We start from the raw sequence: 18,643 nt of genomic DNA on the forward strand, positions 1-18,643 counted from the left end.
GTCTTATGCTTTCACCCAAAATGACCGGAAATGGAACAGCAAGTCGATATTTGAACTCTTCGTGTAACTTTGCGTTGATTGATATACGTTTTCACTAGTTTTGAGTCATTTTTGCAAAACTTCCGGTCATAACTCTAACCTGAAATGATGTCAAAACCGGAACTAAATATTCGAGCTCGACTTTTCAATACGCAATGATTGTATATCCCATATTTCTGCGACTATAATGTGGCACTTCCGGTTACACATTTTAACCGGAAGTAGGGGAGACCGGGGCTAGTTGTTACAGGGGTAAGTTGTCACAATGCCGATTTTTACCTTATTTGTGAAGTTAACAAGCTGCGTCATCTACATACGAAAGGTTTTACTCATAACCAATTCCACGTAAAATATTATTAATTCCAGTAATTATTTCTCTTATTCGTGTAAATGTGTTTTGAGGCTTCTCATGTAAAATTTTTTATCTTCAATCATCTCGTGCTCTGAGTGAATTTGTGAAACCAAAGTAAGAAAAATATATTTTAAAGGGTACCGTCGATCTTATAGACTACATATGTAGGTATATTTTCATATATTAATTCATTTGAGTATTTTTGATTTGACATTCAGTTACGGAAGGTCATGTGGGGCTAGTTGTCACAAATTATACGAGGCAAAATGTCACTGTGACAACTTGCCCCGCAGCATCTAAATCTGTTGAAATGATTTTAGACCGTGTTAAAATCAAATTAGATTGCTACAGAATACAGGGTAAATCATATTGATGAATTTGTGAAATGTAGGTAAACGTATTTGTGAAATAGTAATTTAATACCTACAGAATTAAATGATTCTTCTGTAGATACCTACTTATAGGATTACTAGAAATGGTTCGTCCTTACCCAAAGGCTGCAAACAGGACCAACCGCATTCAACGTAAAAAAACGCAAATCAGCAATATTAACAACAGATACTCCATCTGAAATTGTGCAGGAAAAAAAGTCGGCAGAACAAAAAAAATATACAAGAAAAGAAAAGCGTTAAAACGAATCTGTCTTCTTTCCAAAAAAGGTAAGGCCAAAAAAAGAAGACATTTCACTGGACGAAGAAGACTGTATATACCTTGTTTGCGGAGAACTTTATAGTGCTTCTATTGAAAGTTGGCTAGGTAGTAGGCTAGGTGCAACTTTTCTTGACTCTGTTTTATGGAATGGAAGCTAGGACCTTGAATGCGGCATCAATGAAAAAACTAGAATCATTCGATCTGTGGGTGCACAGAAGAATTCTGAATATATCGTGGACAGAACACGTCACAAACAAGGAGGTTCTGAGAAAGATGAATAAAGAAATGGAAATCTTAAATTCCATCAAAACAAGAAAATTAGAATATCTTGGACATATTACCCATGGGACATAAAATGAACTTTTCAGAGCAGCCGTCTATAAAGTCCGAATAGCTATTGATGATTGCCGGCCTCCGTCGCGGAGATGGCACTTGAGGAAGAAGATTGAAGGTTGGACCCAATGCTTAGCATGCAAATAATGTGCACATAACAGACTACACCAATGGAAATCCATTTTATGTGTGTCACAATTGTGACTCGGAAGACGATAATATGTAGTTCTTTGTAAAATTGTACGTTCTTCTTTCAATAAAAACGTTTTATTTCTCATTTACTTTATTTTTATAATACTGTGACAATTTGCCCCAGGCACTGTGACAACATGCCCCATCTAGGGGCATGTTGTCACACAAATCCTGTCGAAGGTTAAACCTTCTTACCATTTTAACCGCTGGTATCTAAAATTTTAGGAAAATATGAATGGGTAACCTATATACCAACTAATTATCCAGACAAAGTTTTGTTGAAAAAAAAAATAAATAAAAAGTGTCTGAGTTACAGAGCCTGAACCAAAAACTGTGACAACTAGCCCCGGTCTCCCCTATATATCGATGCCTCAGAAGCCAATCGGTGTAAGTTAATAAATAATGTCTGAAATGAAACAATAAGATGTTTGTGAAAATAGTTGCGGAAGTGTGAGGAGCCATTAAAAATAAATAAACCGTCTTTATTGATCATAATATAAGTATTACATAAATACATTATTCATAAATACAAACAAGGACAAGCCATTTGTCCTTGCGTATTCTTTGGTGTTACATTGCATAAGTAATTTTTAGGGAGAACTTGACTTACACCGTTTGACTTCCGTAGAATAATATTGCTTGTATTATTTCAGCGAGTTTAAGACAGTGCTTACGGTTGCAACTCTAAAAACGGAAGTCCTAGATGAAATTTCTCATCTTTAATACCATCCTCGTGTTATAAGCTTTCATTCGACCCCACATTTGTCATTCTATCTGTTTTAATAACGGATGAGTTATGTTTCCGGACAGACAGACATGAAACCGAAATTATATTTGTTCTCGTCTTGCTAAGGCGCGTCAAATAATATATCGCTTGTATTATTTCGGAGACTTTAAAATAGTACTTCCGGTTACAACTCTAAAACCGGAAATCCGACGTCAAATTTCACCTTTCATACCATCCTTGGGTTATAAGCCTTCATTTGACACCTTATTTGTTATTCTACCTGGTATAACGACGGAGGAGTTATGTGTACGGACGGACGGACAGACGGACGTGGATAATAACGTTTTCAAAATGGGTGAAAACAATAGGTTGGTTTTTAACTTGACTATTAACGTATATTAACTAAATGTTAAAACCAAAAGCTCAACAAAATGAAAATTAATGAACTTACGTTTGAAGGAAATTGGACATGTCTCTAAATGCTGGGCAAGCTTGTTTATATGATAACTCATGTCCATAGCCATCTTGCCAGTAATATTTCAAATCTCTAAGGTATTCCAGTACCTGAAATGTAAAATAATGACCAGTTATTTTTTAAAAATATTACACGTAGTAGTACATATTGTTCTATGTTAAAATATAGCATAAGATGGAAGAATGGGTGTAGTGTGTGATGCATTTCATGAATTGATGACAATGAAGAAAATAGCGAAAAGAGATACGGTATATCATTAAACATGTTTGTTAACATTAAAAACTTCTCAAAAGGAAGGATATGTTTACAACGTGTACATTAAAAACACAATATGAGATTAGTTTGGGCTAGATATAATATCAGATTTGTAAAGTGCTGATAACAGATAAGAGGATTCGGCTCTCCCATCAATGTTTCTTCTGCTATTAAAAAAAAATCCAACGGGGGTTTACTTGGCCGATTTGCTACGATGAACGTAATCTATCCATCATTTTAAGTCTAAAAATAGTATATTATTCAACGAGCATGTAATGATGGCTATTACTCACGATGATGAAGTTTGCGACACGAGCCGCAGGCGAGTGTCGTAATTCATCAGAGTGAGTAATAGCCATTACATGCGAGTAGAATACTATACTTTTTCTACGACCTCTTTTATTTTAATTATTAAAAAATATAATTATCAACTACTCGAGATTTAAATTATAATAATTTACAAAAATACCTAAATACTGTTTAAGTACGTGGCTAAATAATTGGTTGCATACTTTTACCAAATTCTTATGTATTGTAAAAATACAACATGTAAAAATACAACCTCCAGCGGAGGAGAAAGTTATAATAGGAGGTGATTTCAATGCACATGTGGGCCAAGCCAAGACAGGATATGAAACAATACATGGGGGATTAGGCTTTGGAACTAGAAATGAAGCTGGAGATGACATGCTAGAATTAGCAACAGCATTGGATATGGCGATTGTTAACACATTCTTTAAAAAGAGAGAAACTCAACTTATTACCTACAAAAGTGGACAACATCAATCCCAAATAGACTACTTCATGATAAGGAAAGAAGACATACGTGAATGCAAGGACTGCAAGGTAATAGTTAGTGAGACAGTAAGCCAACAACATAAGCTGCTTGTTCTGGACATCGAAGTAAAAAGCGAAACTAAACAAAAATATCGGAGAGGACCACAAAAAATCAAGTGGTGGATGCTAAAAGATGAGAAGGAAGGTCTATTCAGGGAAAGAATAGTAGAAAAAATATGTTGGAATATGAAAGGAAGCCCTAACACAATTTGGAGAAAAATGGCCAATATTATTAGAGAGACGGCTATTGAAATACTTGGGAAAACGTCAGGAAAGAAGTTTGAAGATAAAGAGACTTGGTGGTGGTCAGATGAAGTACAAGGAAAAATAAAAGAGAAGAGAAAATTATATAAAAAGTGGCAAGAAACCAGATCGTACATAGATCTTCAAAACTATATGGTCGCCAAAAAGGAAGCGAAAGTAGCAGTAGCAAAAGCTAAAGCAGAAGCGTATTCAAACCTATACGATCAACTTGATACCAGGGAAGGCGAAACGAAGATATATAAAATAGCCAAACAGAGAGCAAAGAAAGCAAAAGATTTTAATCAGATTAGATGTATCCGAGATGAACATAATAAAATACTAGTTCACGAAAGGGATGTCAAAAAGAGATGGAGAAAGTACTTTGACAACTTATTAAATGAAGAATTTGACAGACAGCCTGTAGAGTCAACGGAGACAGTAGCAGCAATGGTCACCAAAATAACCAACGAGGAAGTGGCTCAAGCGCTTCAAAAAATAAAGAAAGGAAAAGCGGTAGGACCAGATGATATTCCTGGGGAAGTATGGAGAGCATTGGGAGAGACAGGAACAAGGTGGCTAGCAGGTCTATTTAATAGAATTATGGAAGTTGGACAAATGCCAGACGAATGGAGAAGCAGTATACTGGTACCTGTTTACAAAAACAAGGGAGATATACAACAATGTACAAACTACAGGGCTATAAAACTGCTTAGCCACACCATGAAAATATGGGAAAGAGTAATTGATAGACGGATACGTGAAGAGACCGAAATATCCGAGAATCAATTTGGCTTTATGCAGGGTAGATCAACAACAGATGCAATTTTCATTATAAGACAGTTGATGGAAAAATACAGGAGTAAAGAAACAAACGCTCATATGGTATTCATTGATCTTGAGAAAGCATATGATAGAGTTCCTCGAGAGATTCTTTGGTGGGCACTCAATAAGAAAGGAGTCCCTGGTGAATATGTAAAGATTGTGAGGGATATGTATGAGGGAGTAACGACTAGTGTTAGGACAGGTGTGGGAGAGACTGATAAATTTCATGTGAAAGTAGGATTGCATCAAGGTTCTGTGCTTAGTCCGTATTTATTCTCATTAGTTTTGGACCAAATAACAGCGAAAATACAGGGTAACATTCCATGGTGCTTAATGTATGCTGATGATGTCGTGTTAGTAGGAAATAGTGAAAGAGACTTAGAACAAAAACTGGAACAGTGGAGACAAGCTCTGGAGGAAAAAGGTTTAAAACTTAGTAGGACAAAAACAGAGTATTTGGAATGTTCATTTAAAGATGGAGCTACTACAAATAAAATGGTATCTTTGGATGGTGAAATGATTGTAAAAAGCAATAGTTTTAAGTACCTAGGACCGGTATTACAGAGTAATGGAGAAATAGATGGAGATGCATGCAGTAGAATTAGGGCTGGATGGATGAAGTGGAAAGAAGCGAGTGGTGTGTTGTGTGACAGAAAAATTCCAATGAAGCTGAAGGGAAAATTCTATAAAACAGCCATAAGACCAGCTATGATGTACGGAACTGAATGTTGGGCAGTGAAAAAGAAAGAGGAACAGCGAATGCATGTGGCGGAAATGAGAATGCTTAGATGGATGAGTGGAGTGACAAAGAAGGATAAAATTAGAAATGAGTATATTAGGGGAAGTCTAGGTGTGGCACCAATTGATGCCAAAATGAGAGAGCATAGGTTAAGATGGTTTGGTCATGTTCAACGTCGAGACGTTAACCACCCAATACGAAGAATAGTTGAAGTGCAGATTCCTGGAAGGAGTAGGAGAGGAAGACCAAAGAAGACCTGGGGGGAGACGATAAGGCAGGACATGCTGGTAAAGGGGATTAACATTGATATGGCCCAAGATAGAATTGTGTGGAGAAATGCAATTAAGGAAGCCGACCCCGCATAGGGATAAGGCAAAGAGAATGATGATGTAAAAATACAACAAGAAATAGTCAATTTAAGTTATATTCGTTTCCGAAAAATTATATGTATACTCCATCTAATTTACTTACCGTTGCACGTCATCCGCGTCATAGCCCGTGACGTCAGATGATACCAACACGAAATATTTAGGCCGTAGGTGTGTTCTTTTTTAGAATCACTTTGCCGAGTACACTGGAATTACAGCCACTAGACATATTTTATTATATACAAGTAGAAATAATATTTAAAGATTTCTATTAATGTTAACTTAAAGAAATACACAATAATATGTTTGATTTAATTTGCATAAATGGATTATAAAGCGTTTTTATGAAGCACATTTTTCGGAATACACTGTAACTATAATCGAACGAAGGTGATATTTTGGCATAAATTGGTAACATTTATTTGACAGTTGCGGTGATGACACTGCATATTTGTTTATATTCTTTACTATAAGTATTTGTTTCATTATATTTACTGTATTTATTATGTACTTTAACGTAAGATTATAACTTAATTCTTATTTTCTATTTCTAAAGATTTTATTTATTTACATTGAATATTAATTTGTTTTGCTGTATAATCCACTTCCGCAAAAATTGTGTAATGTATTTGATTTAAAATGAATTCAAGAATTTGTTGTAATTGGGCAACAATGTCAACTTAGAACTCTAACGTAGATAATGACGTGCAACGGTAAGTAAATTAGACGGACTGTATAAATTTGTACCTACTGTCAATGAATCTAATAAATATGAAATAGCTATTATCGGCTGACGTATTTCATTCATAAAGTTTTATGTATATTTACATTTAACTATATACAGGGTGGTGAATAGAAAACGGGCCATAGGAAACTCAATGTAAAATTTTAAACTGTTGAATTCTTGCTTCCCTAATTATGTTACATCAAGTCACGAGAAGTTATTTGTAGAGGATTGAAATCTGTATTAAAAAACACAAGTTACAATTGTTCTATGATTTAAACACATTCCAAAATTTTGAAAAATATAATGTATTTACCGCAGTAGTTATGTGTGGGCATGTTAGGCCACACGTTACTATTTAACTGACAGTGAGGACACTATTGACTGAAGAAAATATCTTTATTATTAATACTTTCTCCTTAACTGAGGGTATCTGATCAACTTTATTGTGTTTTAAACAATAAATGATAAAATAAATAAAGAAATTGACAGTTCAAATTGTTAATATAATAAATTCATTGTCACCGAATGCAATCTTATACACATTATTGCACTGTGTGTGGCGTAACTTTGGCGTATTTCTCTGAAAATTGTATTATATTTTTACAAAATTTTGAATAATTATTGTTCGTAGAACAATATTAACAGTTGTTTTCAATACAGATTTCAATTCTCTACAAATAGTTTCTTATGACTTTTGATGTAAAATAATTATGGAAGCAGGAATTCAACAGTTTAGAATTTTACATTGAGTTTCCTATGGCCCGTGTTCCAATTCACCACCCGGTATAATATTATAATATAACATATAATATGCTATAATATATTTAACACAACTTAAAAAATAAACACAATATTAGTTATACATTCCAATATAATTTATTGGAATATAAAGGCGGGTTCTCACTTATCAGTTTCGCTGACGCACTCTAACTGATTCAGTGGTCCTGAACAAATAATGAACATGAGAAACCAGTTTCATTTTAAATGATCAGTACATTCAAACTTTCAGTTAAAGTGAAAGCCAGTTCTACTTTTTATCATTATTGACTGATCATGGTCGCATAATGAATAGAAACTGAAGCGCGAAAACGTAAATTTTCGTGATTTGTTCAATGCGGCAAGTTTTTAGAGCAATTTTGGAGCAATTTTTTGCAGAATCTCTTGAAATTTATCTTCGTTATTAAGTGGTTTGATATAAATCACAATCTTCCAAATCTAATTCTTTCAATATACATAGTTTCACTAGAACCCCATATATTTCTGCGAAATATTCAGGACCTGACCCAACATCTACGATGTCTTCTTTTCTTTTAAATCACTGGAATATTCTGTAATTCATTTACTAATCATTGTAAACATACTTCGCGAACGGCTGGTTTCAATTTTTTAAAATATTTTCATTACCACGATATAAAATGTTTGGACTAACTGAGGACTGAATGGAGCAAAACATGAAACGTGTGAATGCAATAGTCGCTTTTTATTTTTCATTATTAATGAATCAGTCAGACTGCGTCAGCGAAACTGACAAGTCAGAACCCGCCTTTACACAAAGAAAACACGCTAATGTCACTGTCACTATAGTTTGTTTTAAAACCAAGAGGAGTGATTCAAATTTACCGCGTTGTGATGCTTGTTTGTAATTGGTCCAACCGCAGGCAAGTTTACTCCACTGTTATACAATTTTGACACTAATGACATTTATCAAATTTTGACACAATTGGCATTTCATAGGTTAATTAAGTTATATCGGCGATTTTTTGTATTTTCTGGGTTATTCCTTTTTTAGATTTTTAGTCTGGTTTTATATAAAAACAATTGTTTTTAGATGTCTTTAGCGACGTATTAATATAATATAATATTTATGGATTACCGTCGAGGGCCGACATGATCAACCTATCAACTAAAAAAGAAGATGTATTTGGTGATTATTCTAATGACTTTCTTGGATGTGAATCAGTCTTTTTAGTTTACTCCTCCTGGTTAAAAAATAAACCATAAAATAAATGATAAACGTCAAAATTATTAGTAAACAAGATTTAAACGTAAAAAATATACCGACTGTTACAGTTAAAATTTCTTTAAAAATTTTTCGAAGTAAATTATTGATATAAATTACAATGATTATTGTATTAAATAAACAAGTTTAAGTAATTTTATTTGCAGTTTATATACGATTAATATTAAAAGTGGCATGCGCCACTTGAATCTAACTTCAGCCCGTGAGTACCTAATGACCCGAGAGTAACTTCAGCCCGTGAGTAATGAACTATTACTCACGAGTAAAGTAATGGGTACTATTATCTATTAAAAATTAGCGAATAATGAGCATATTATTAAACGGTCGTAGAAAAAATAACTGGAAAACGTTTGAATACGTAATTAGATATTTTGAATATTTTACATGAACGCATTTCAGTGACAAAAACCGATAGACAAATTTAATGAATTAAAAGGACACTGCAGAGAGTGTTTTTTTTTCAAAAATTCAATACTTTTCATAGTATATGTGTTACCTTTAAATTTTCTCCCGTAAAAAGGGCACACCAAGGTGATTTTCTCTTTTTGTTCCATGCTGTTTCAAATGCACACATTTGGTACATCAGCAATACGTCATCTGAAAGAAATAATGAAGTGTATTAATATATCAAAGAATATTTGTAATGTGACCATGGTCTAGATAAGACATTGTCTGGGGTGAATTACTGCTGTAATTGGATTTTCAATTAAAAAAAAAAAAAATAAAAAATTATATCTCTATGACACTGCGATAACTGTTAAAGGACAAAACCTAGTCTTTAGACTTTTTGTATATTGGTTTCTCTTGATCCAAGAAAGAACTAGACCGGGCAGTATCGTCGCCCCCGCTAGCGAAATTATTCCGATTCGATTTTTTTGCACAAACTTACTCAAAAAGAGGTCCTTATAACATATCCACAGGGTGCCGGGCGGTGCCGTGGTCGAAAACCACACAAATTTTTTTTAAACAAATTCACAAAAATAATTTTTTCATTTCGAACAAAATTTTTTTTAGATAAATTGACTTATTCTGAGCAAAAAAGGTCTCGTGTCATTTTTTTCTAAAATTGATTGGTGTCGAGTTATATGCGATTAAAAATTTGAAAAATGCGAAAATGGCCATTTTCTAGGCTTAATAACTCGATTAAACATTATTATTATGAAATTCAAAAAGTCACCAAATCAAAGTTCAAATCCCTTCTTCAAGGTCCTGAAGAGATTTTTGTCATTATTTTATTAGAAAGCTGTTATTTTTAATTATTAACAATTAGCGCTATAGTCCAGGATGTATCGTCGCCCCCATTCCATTTTTTTGCAGAAACTTCCTCGGGCGGTGACGTGGTCGAAAAATTGTTTAAACAATTTTTTTAAACAAATTCACAAAAATAATTTTTCCACTTCGAACAAATTTTTTTTAGATAATTTGGGATATTCTGAGCAAAAAATGTCTCTTGTGATTTTTTTCTAAAATTGATTGTTGTCGAATTATACGCGATTTATAATTTAAAAAATACGAAAATGGCCATATAACTCGACAACAATCAATTTTAGAGAAAAATCACAAGAGACCTTTTTTGCTCAGAATAACCCAAATTATCTAAAAAAAATCGTTTGCAATAAAAAAAAAATATTTTTGTGAATTAAAAAAAAATTGTTTAAACAATTTTTCGACAACGGCACCGCCCGGCACCCTGTGGATATGTTATAAAGACCTCGTTTTGAGTAAGTTTTTGCAAAAAAATGGAATCGGAATAATTTCATTAACGGGGGTGACGGATACATACTGGACTATAGCTAGATTGTTAATAATTAAAAATAACAGCTTTGTAATAAAATAATCACAAAGATCTCTTCAGGACCTTGAAGAAGGGGTTTGAAACTTGATTTGGTCACTTTTTGAATTTCATAATAATAATGTTTCGAGTTATTAAGCCTTGAAAATGGCCATTTTCGCATTCAATCACATTCAATCGCATATAACTCGACAAAAATCAATTTTAGAAAAAAATGACAGGACACCTTTTTTGCTCAGAATAAGCCAATTTATCTAAAACAATTTTGTTCGAAATGAAAAAATTATTTTTGTTAATTTATTTAAAAAAATTGTTTAAACAATTTTTCGAACACGGCACCGGCCGGCACCCTATGGATATGTTATAAGGACCTCTTTTTGAGTAAGTTTGTGCAAAAAAATCGAATCGGAATAATTTCGCTAGCGGGGGCGACGATACTGCCCGATCTAAACCGTATTGAATTTAGATTCAACCGGTCAAAATATAAATAAAGTACATCATATCTCTTGGGGGAGACTGTAACCAAGTCCTGTAACTGTAACCAAGAATACATGCGTACCCTCACCAGTAGCTGGCGAGTAGATGGGAAATAAAATATTACAATGCAATTGGCTCTTAAAGTCGGGGCTAAGCCTCGATACTCGTCAAAAATCTGTTGTGACCAAGCTTTTTCTTTTTTTTTTTAATTTCAAATTCTGTCAGGTGCTTGGATACTTCGTTATATCGGTTTGTTTTACATAAAATAAAATTACCTATTGATCTTAGTTATTCGCTCGTAGTGTTCTGGGATACCTTAGATACATTATTCTTACCTTTGTTTACCTCGTTGTCTTCGAATGCCAAATTCTTATTAACCTCTTTCACCAACTTCGCCATTTCTGGACCATTTTCGAATATGGTTACCTCTCTCAAGGCAGCAGGATTCTTTTTGACTTCAACATTCCATTTATCACACAATTTATAAAACTGGAATAAAACCAAGTGTTAATTGGTTTATAACAAACTAAACGAAACAGCTTAAATTTGAAAAATTACCCTTAAAATTGGATCCTTCCTCAAAGGTGCTGGGAACCACACATCTTTGGCCGTAGCTTTTCCAAATAATCCTGCTGCGAAAAAATAGGCGCTCCTCAGTGTTCTTTGTGAATGAGTGTACTTAAACTAAAAACAACAATTATATAATTAGTATCCTTATTTCTTTTTCTATAATTATTATATTACAGTACTTAAATTTTTCTAAATGCATGGTTATAACTGGCATTTGCAGACGATATCGATCTAATAGGTAACACACGATTAAGGATGAAGGAGACTTTCGTGAGGTTCGAGAAGGAAGCAGAGAAGACCAAATCAACGAAAACAAGACGAAATATATGTATATGAGCCGCAATAACCAAAGCAGAGACAGAATTGGTCAGAACATCACCATCGATGACTTTAACTTTGAGCGCGTTAGAGAATTCAAGTATCTTGGAACAACAATAACTGAAGACAATAACGGATCACAAGAAATAAACAACAGGATACAGGCCGGCAATAGATGTCTTTTTGCCCTCCAAAACCTTATAAAATCAAAACAATTAACAAGACGTACGAAGATACAAGTCTATAAAACAATCATACGACCCGTTGTGATGTATGGAAGCGAAACGTGGACGATAACAAAGGCAAACGAAGAGAGACTACTTGTTTGGGAAAGAAGAATCCTAAGGAAGATCTTTGGTCCTGTGCTGGATGAAGCATCAGGACAATATAGGATAAGAACTAACAAAGAGCTCGAAGAACTTTACCCAGACGCCAACATCATAAAAGAAATAAAGTCCAGAAGACTCCAATGGGCGGGACACCTCAGAAGACTTCTGAGCAAAGAACAGTAAGACTGGTGTGGGAGGAAGTCACAACTGGAAGGAGACCACGCGGACGCCCTCGACTCCGGTGGCGAGATAATATAGCAGGAGACCTAAGTGCGATGGGCGTGGAGAATTGGAAGGAGGTTGCTCAAGACAGAAAACAGTGGAGGCATGTTGTCGAGTCGGCTAAAACCCACGAAGGGTTGTAACGCCATGGAGTAAGTAAGTAAGTAATGATTATAACAGCAAATCTACTAAGATGTAAATTAGAGCTGGAGCCTGAGATAAAATAGAACAAGTGATGGAGTTTTAATACATAGGCATCACACTATCTACCTGCGGTAAGCTCGAAACAGAAGTGGAAGATCAAGTGAACAGAAAAAACATAGCCGCAGGTTGCCTGAATGAAATAATATGGAGACATAAAATATCAGAAAAGAAATGAAAGGCAGAATTTACAAAAGTCATCAGACCAATAATGACATAAGCGGCATAAACAAGACCTGACAGAGATGACAAAACGAATGCTAGAAACAGCAGAGACGAAAACGCTTCCAAAAATCGATGGTAAGACTATGGGACAGCTAGAGGTACAGATATACGACAGAGACGAAAGGTGCAGAACATTAATAGGTGGGTAAGAAACTGAAGATTGGAATGGAACGACCACATAAGCCGAATGACAACAAATAGAGTAGTAAAGACTGCGAGAGACGGTTCCTCAATAGGAAGACGATCAGTAGGATGACCACGAAAACGATGGGATAACAACTTACAGGACTACTACATTGAAAAAACAAACAGAGTCATGTCTACACAAAAAGAAGAAGCAGAGGTTTTTCTATATATTATATCTCTACTCTTTCCCTTCCGAGAGTCGTGGTGGAGGAACCCTTCATACTCGGTCGTGGTTTCTAATTATCTGAAGTGAACATGACTGGATGGAAGCAGAGAACGGTTCAACTGAGGATATCTAACGACACAACACCTATATTTCATTAGTCTTCCTTCGACACGCCGGTCTCTATCGGGAATGGCAATCCGATACCTAACTTCTCGTGAGATCAGAAAGGACAACGAATAAAGAAACAAAACCACAGTGAAGCTCAGAAAGGACCGAACATTGTCCAGTAAGCGAGCGCAAGAGAGGCGCACCTAGTAAAAGGTTAAAAAGTAACTGTTGAAGAAAGGCCTGGGCAGCAGACGCTATACACCGAAGCTTTAGATGGCAGTGCAGATCTACGAGGCCAAACGTTTAGTTTGTCTATAACCTACATTCTTTAATATTTGGCGAAGATAAACACTTATCCTGCCTGTACATATTTTTCCAGCATTAGTGCTTTATATCATGTACTATTATATAGAAAATACTAGAATAATGGAAAACGTATATTATAACCAGATAGAGCAGATAAAAATAGATAACAAGCAATTGGAGAACATCAAAATTAAAAAAGGGGTATGGCAAGGCTGCATTCTCTCTCCACCGCTATTTAACTTGTACTCGGAAGTTTTTATGCGAGAGGTACTGAATAACGAAACAGTTGCCGTCATAGTAAACGAAAGCGCTATTCATAACTTGAGTTATGCAGATGACACCGTGGTAACGGCAGAGAATATTGAAGATTTCCAGAAAATAGGCCAAAAAGTTAATCTTGGTATCGGTATAGAGGCAACCACTCTGACTAAATCGATGATGAGAAAAGTGGAAGTTTTCGAGATGTGGCTTTACAGAAGAATGCTGAGAATATCTTACGTAGACAGAGTCACGCATGAAGAAGTCTTGCAAAGAATTTCAAAAGAAATAGAACTTGGTAATGAAATACAGATAAGAAAACTACAATACCTTGGCCACGTGATAAGAGAAACAGGGAAATATATTAGGAAAGCGTAGCGTTAGAAGGCGACGAATGTTATAACCCCGCAATATCAGGGAGTGGTCCAATTGCTTGTCTAGCCAGCTTTTTAGAGCAGCTGTAAACAGAATACAAATAGTCATAATAATCGCCAACCTTCGAAAGAAGAGCACCTTAAGAAGAATCATGTAATATTTAAAATATGCAAAAAAATTTAAATACCGTATTTATGGTTAGTGGTTAATGACAACTAAATTTTAAACAAAAAAGGCTTATAGAAAGCATACCGAGTAATAAACATTATTTCATAGTTTATTATAATAACTCAAATGTCAGAGCTGAACTATATTGTGTTAAATTTAAATCTTTCTAATTATTATATAATGCTAATAACACCTTTTTTACTTATATAAATTTAATAGTCGAACCCGCTTATTGGAACAGCCTTCGTGCCAAGCAAAAGTATTCCTATAACCGGGATATTATCTTTATCACGATTTTGTCGTACAGATATTTGTATTTTCGTACTATTCTAAGAGTACGGTCATTCCATTCGTATTCAATTCAATCAATCACGTTATTTATTTTTCCCACATTGCAAGTCAGCAAGCCTTTCGTTTATCTACAATGTTGTCACTGTTTAATAGATTTTTCATAATTTTATTCAGATAGTTCCCAACTCAGTTGAGAATTTACACAAATTGGGAAAGAAATCAAGTACAATTCAGTATATCAATGAAGCAAATAGTTTTATCACTGGTATTTTCTAAAATGGTAAATTTAACGACATAATTATCGTGAATTTTAAATACCCACAGTTTTCGCATAATATACAACAATTGAAGCGATCATTGTATAAAGAGTATACTAAGTCCGCAATACTTAGTTTTGAGAAAACTCAAAAAAACTACACTGCGCGTCAGAGAAAACGGGCGGCCCACAAAATTGGCCATTTTAATGTTTCGAATTTCCTAAACCTGTTGTCCGATTTAAGTAATTTTTTTAATATGTTATCGCCTTATTCTTTAACAATATGGCTGTAAGAATATTGTTGCTAAACATGTAAATTTTCATTGTATACCGGGTGGACCAATCAAACTGTGTCTTTTTCTCAAAGTTTGCAACACCCTGTGGAATATTCTATCATTTATAAAATACTGAAATTAAAACCCAACTATAGCCTAAGGTTTTCTTAACATTCTGTTTTTTTATTCATTCGCTTATGTTGGATAATAAAAAAGTTAGGTACTTTAACAACTAGCCATGTTCTTCATCAGTACAGGGTGTTTCTAAATAAGTGCGACAAACTTTAAGGGGTAATTTTGCATGAAAAAATAATGAACATTTGCTTTATAAACTTATGTCCGCCAATGCTTCGTTTCCGAGATACGGGATGTTGAATTTTTTCTTAAGTAAGGTATGAATTTTAGTTATTGCGCATTTTTTTGACATACAATTAAGAATTTTATATTTATCATTGGCATGCACACGGGTAATTACCGCCAAAAACGATGGTGGAGCTACAAGAATTATTGTATAAAGGTAACCAGTCCTGGACTAGTTCCTTTTATACGGTCAACAAAACTTTTATCGTGCAATATTCGCGTATGGTGAGAGATACAAATAGGTCTGGATCCCGCGTATGAAAAAAAAGTTGATTAATAGCAAGCTGAAAACTTGTTATTAGCTTAAGGGTGTCTAGTCGGATAAACTTTGATATATGGGAACACTGGAACAGGGGCAGTTTTAATTGTAGAACAGGTTAAAAATTTGGAACGGTCACACCACGAAAACGGCACATTTATTTTGTCCGACAGCACAGACTTAAACTCTCCGAACAGAGATTAAACTCTCATGCAAAAATCAGACTGCTATTTATCACCTGTCATAATTCCTGTCATTTGACATATTCCACATGTTCCACTCATTAAAACGCCCATTTGGTGATAAATAGCAATCTGATTTTTGCATGAGAGTTTAATCTCTGTTCGAAGAGTTTAAGTCTGTTCTGTCGGACAAAATAAATGTGCCGTTTTCGTGGTGTGACCGTTTCAAATTTTTAACCTGTTACACAATTAAAACTACCCCTGTTCCAGTGTTCCCATATATCAAAGTTTATCCGACTAGACACCCTTAAGCTATTAACAAATTTTCAGCTTGCTATTAATCAACTTTTTTTTTCATACGCGGGATCCAGACCTAAAATTATCCTTATAGATTCATTGATCCGTCAACGTTAGTTTAACAAAATGTATATCTTATTTTCAATTAGAACTGATGTGGACTTATTCCCTTTCTACAATAAGCGTTTCAATTGAACTTTTGATATTAGATATACATTTCTTTAGACATAGGTAAATATCAATTTTTTTTATGTAATTATGTTTATTTACAATCTACATCATTAAAAGAGTACCTATTAAGTAAATTTGTTCCATGTTTTTGGGCATGAAGAAGAGACTTCCAATGATGTCTCATCTTATTCTATTTATGTTTAAGTTTTAAAATAGGTCCTGAGGCCAGGTTCAATCTAGTCTCCTTGTGGCAGGGCCATTATGGAATAATTCCCTTACTAACTCATTGTCATGGTGAATGGTACGCTCATTTTGTGACTCCGTGGCTCGATGGGTTTCTTCTCTGATGAAAGGTATATTTAAGTCTTCGTGAAGTGTTTGATTAGTTACGTACCACGGTGCATCCACTATTGATCTTAGAACTTTAGACTGAAATCGTTGGATGATGACTTTGCACAGCCCCAGAGGTGTATGTAGTCCGTAGTACCAAATAGGTTTGAGTATTGCTTTGTACAGAAGAATTTTGTTTTGGATGTTGACTTTTGATCTGCGTCCAAGGAGCCAATACATTTGCCGGAATTTCAAGTCTAGTTGTCTTCTTTTGGTCTGGATATGTTTTTTCCAAGTAAGACGTTGGTCAAGATGGAGGCCAAGGTATTTAGCGTCTGTTACTGTTGGTATTCGTACATTTTCCATTCTTACAGGTGGGCATGTGTTGTGGCGGTTGGTAAACGTTATTTGAGATGATTTTGTTTTATTTACTTTTGTTCGCCATTTTGTGTACCATTCACTGAGTATGTCCAGATGGTGTTGCAGGTCTTGTGAGGTTTGTATGTGATCTTCATTTACAGCTAGTATTGCTACGTCATCAGCAAAGGAAGCGATCGTAGTATTATGAGACTCTGGTATATCGGCTGTGTAGAGTGAGAACAGCAGCGGCCCGAGAACACTACCTTGCGGAACTCCGGAGTTAATAGGACAGAAGCTGGATTGTTGGTCTTTGAATTTTACTGAGAAATATCTATTTAAAAAGTAGGATTTGATTAGGAAGAAATATTTACTAGATAGTGCTAATTTTACTTTGTAAAGCAGACCTCTGTGCCAAACTTTGTCAAACGCTTGTGAGATATCTAGGAATACAGCGTTGCAGTATTTCTTTTCTTCGAGAGTTTTTGATATTTCATTTACTATTCGATGGACTTGTTGTGTAAGTAGAGTGATTTTCCCGAAAACCAAACTGATGTTCTGGTAATGTTAGGAATTCATGATCTGCGTATATTCTTTGTAGCAGCAATCTTTCAAAAACTTTGCTAATATCAAATTTGTATAGTATTCCTTTATCGAGTTAAATAAGACCTATTTGGGCAATAACTAAACCGTACTTATAAAATTTTTAACTGATTCCTGAAATCAAGTGTTTTTACAATTCATACAAACTTCTGGCAATCATTGTGAATATGCTGGCAATGATGTTGCTATTATTCTTATGGATCTGGGATCGAATCTCAGATCTAGTAAATATATTTTTTAGTTTTTTTATACCGTTTTATTCTTTATACACTATCTTTATACTACATTACAAAAACTAAATATAAGTAATTCATTAAAATTTCACTATTAAAGAAAATCCAATATTGTCATGCACGCAAAAAAATCGCATCATGTATTCATCTGCCTCTAATAACAGTCGACATTTACTGCTTTATTAATCATGCACTAATTTCACTATAGCCTATTTAAAGCATTATTTACATATAAATAAACATATTAAATTTATATTTATTTAAATAGTGAGCACGTAAAGGTTGGAATAAATTCAGTTTTTCGTAAATGGGCCATTATGGAAATAAATTATGACTTTTGCCATATATCATACTAGTGACGTCATCCATCTGGACGTGATGACGTAATCGATGATTTTTTTAAATGAGAATAGGGATCGTATGATAGCTCATTTGAAAGGTTATTCAATTCTCTATTCAGTAATATAAACATTAAAATAATTATTTGTACGGGGCGTTCAAATTTTTTTTATTTAACTCAGTATACATTTAATTGCTGTCAGAAACAG

At 34.4% G+C, this 18,643-nt stretch overlaps 1 protein-coding gene across 1 annotated transcript in view; it reads right to left on the bottom strand.

Annotated features, from left to right (window-relative positions):
• LOC114333482 (multiple inositol polyphosphate phosphatase 1) overlaps window positions 1-18,643 on the bottom strand; it is a 46,833-nt gene that overhangs the window by 7,281 nt on the left and 20,909 nt on the right. Inside the window, exons 4-7 of the mRNA XM_050647391.1 lie at window positions 11,608-11,733; window positions 11,385-11,538; window positions 9,277-9,377; window positions 2,746-2,858 (exon numbers count right to left, since the gene is read on the bottom strand). Of these exons, the coding sequence (XP_050503348.1) occupies window positions 2,746-2,858; window positions 9,277-9,377; window positions 11,385-11,538; window positions 11,608-11,733 (494 nt within the window). The remainder of the gene's footprint in view (window positions 1-2,745; window positions 2,859-9,276; window positions 9,378-11,384; window positions 11,539-11,607; window positions 11,734-18,643) is intronic.

This window comes from Diabrotica virgifera, chromosome 1 (genome assembly GCF_917563875.1).
Source record: "Diabrotica virgifera virgifera chromosome 1, PGI_DIABVI_V3a".
NCBI classification, from domain to species: domain Eukaryota; kingdom Metazoa; phylum Arthropoda; class Insecta; order Coleoptera; family Chrysomelidae; genus Diabrotica; species Diabrotica virgifera.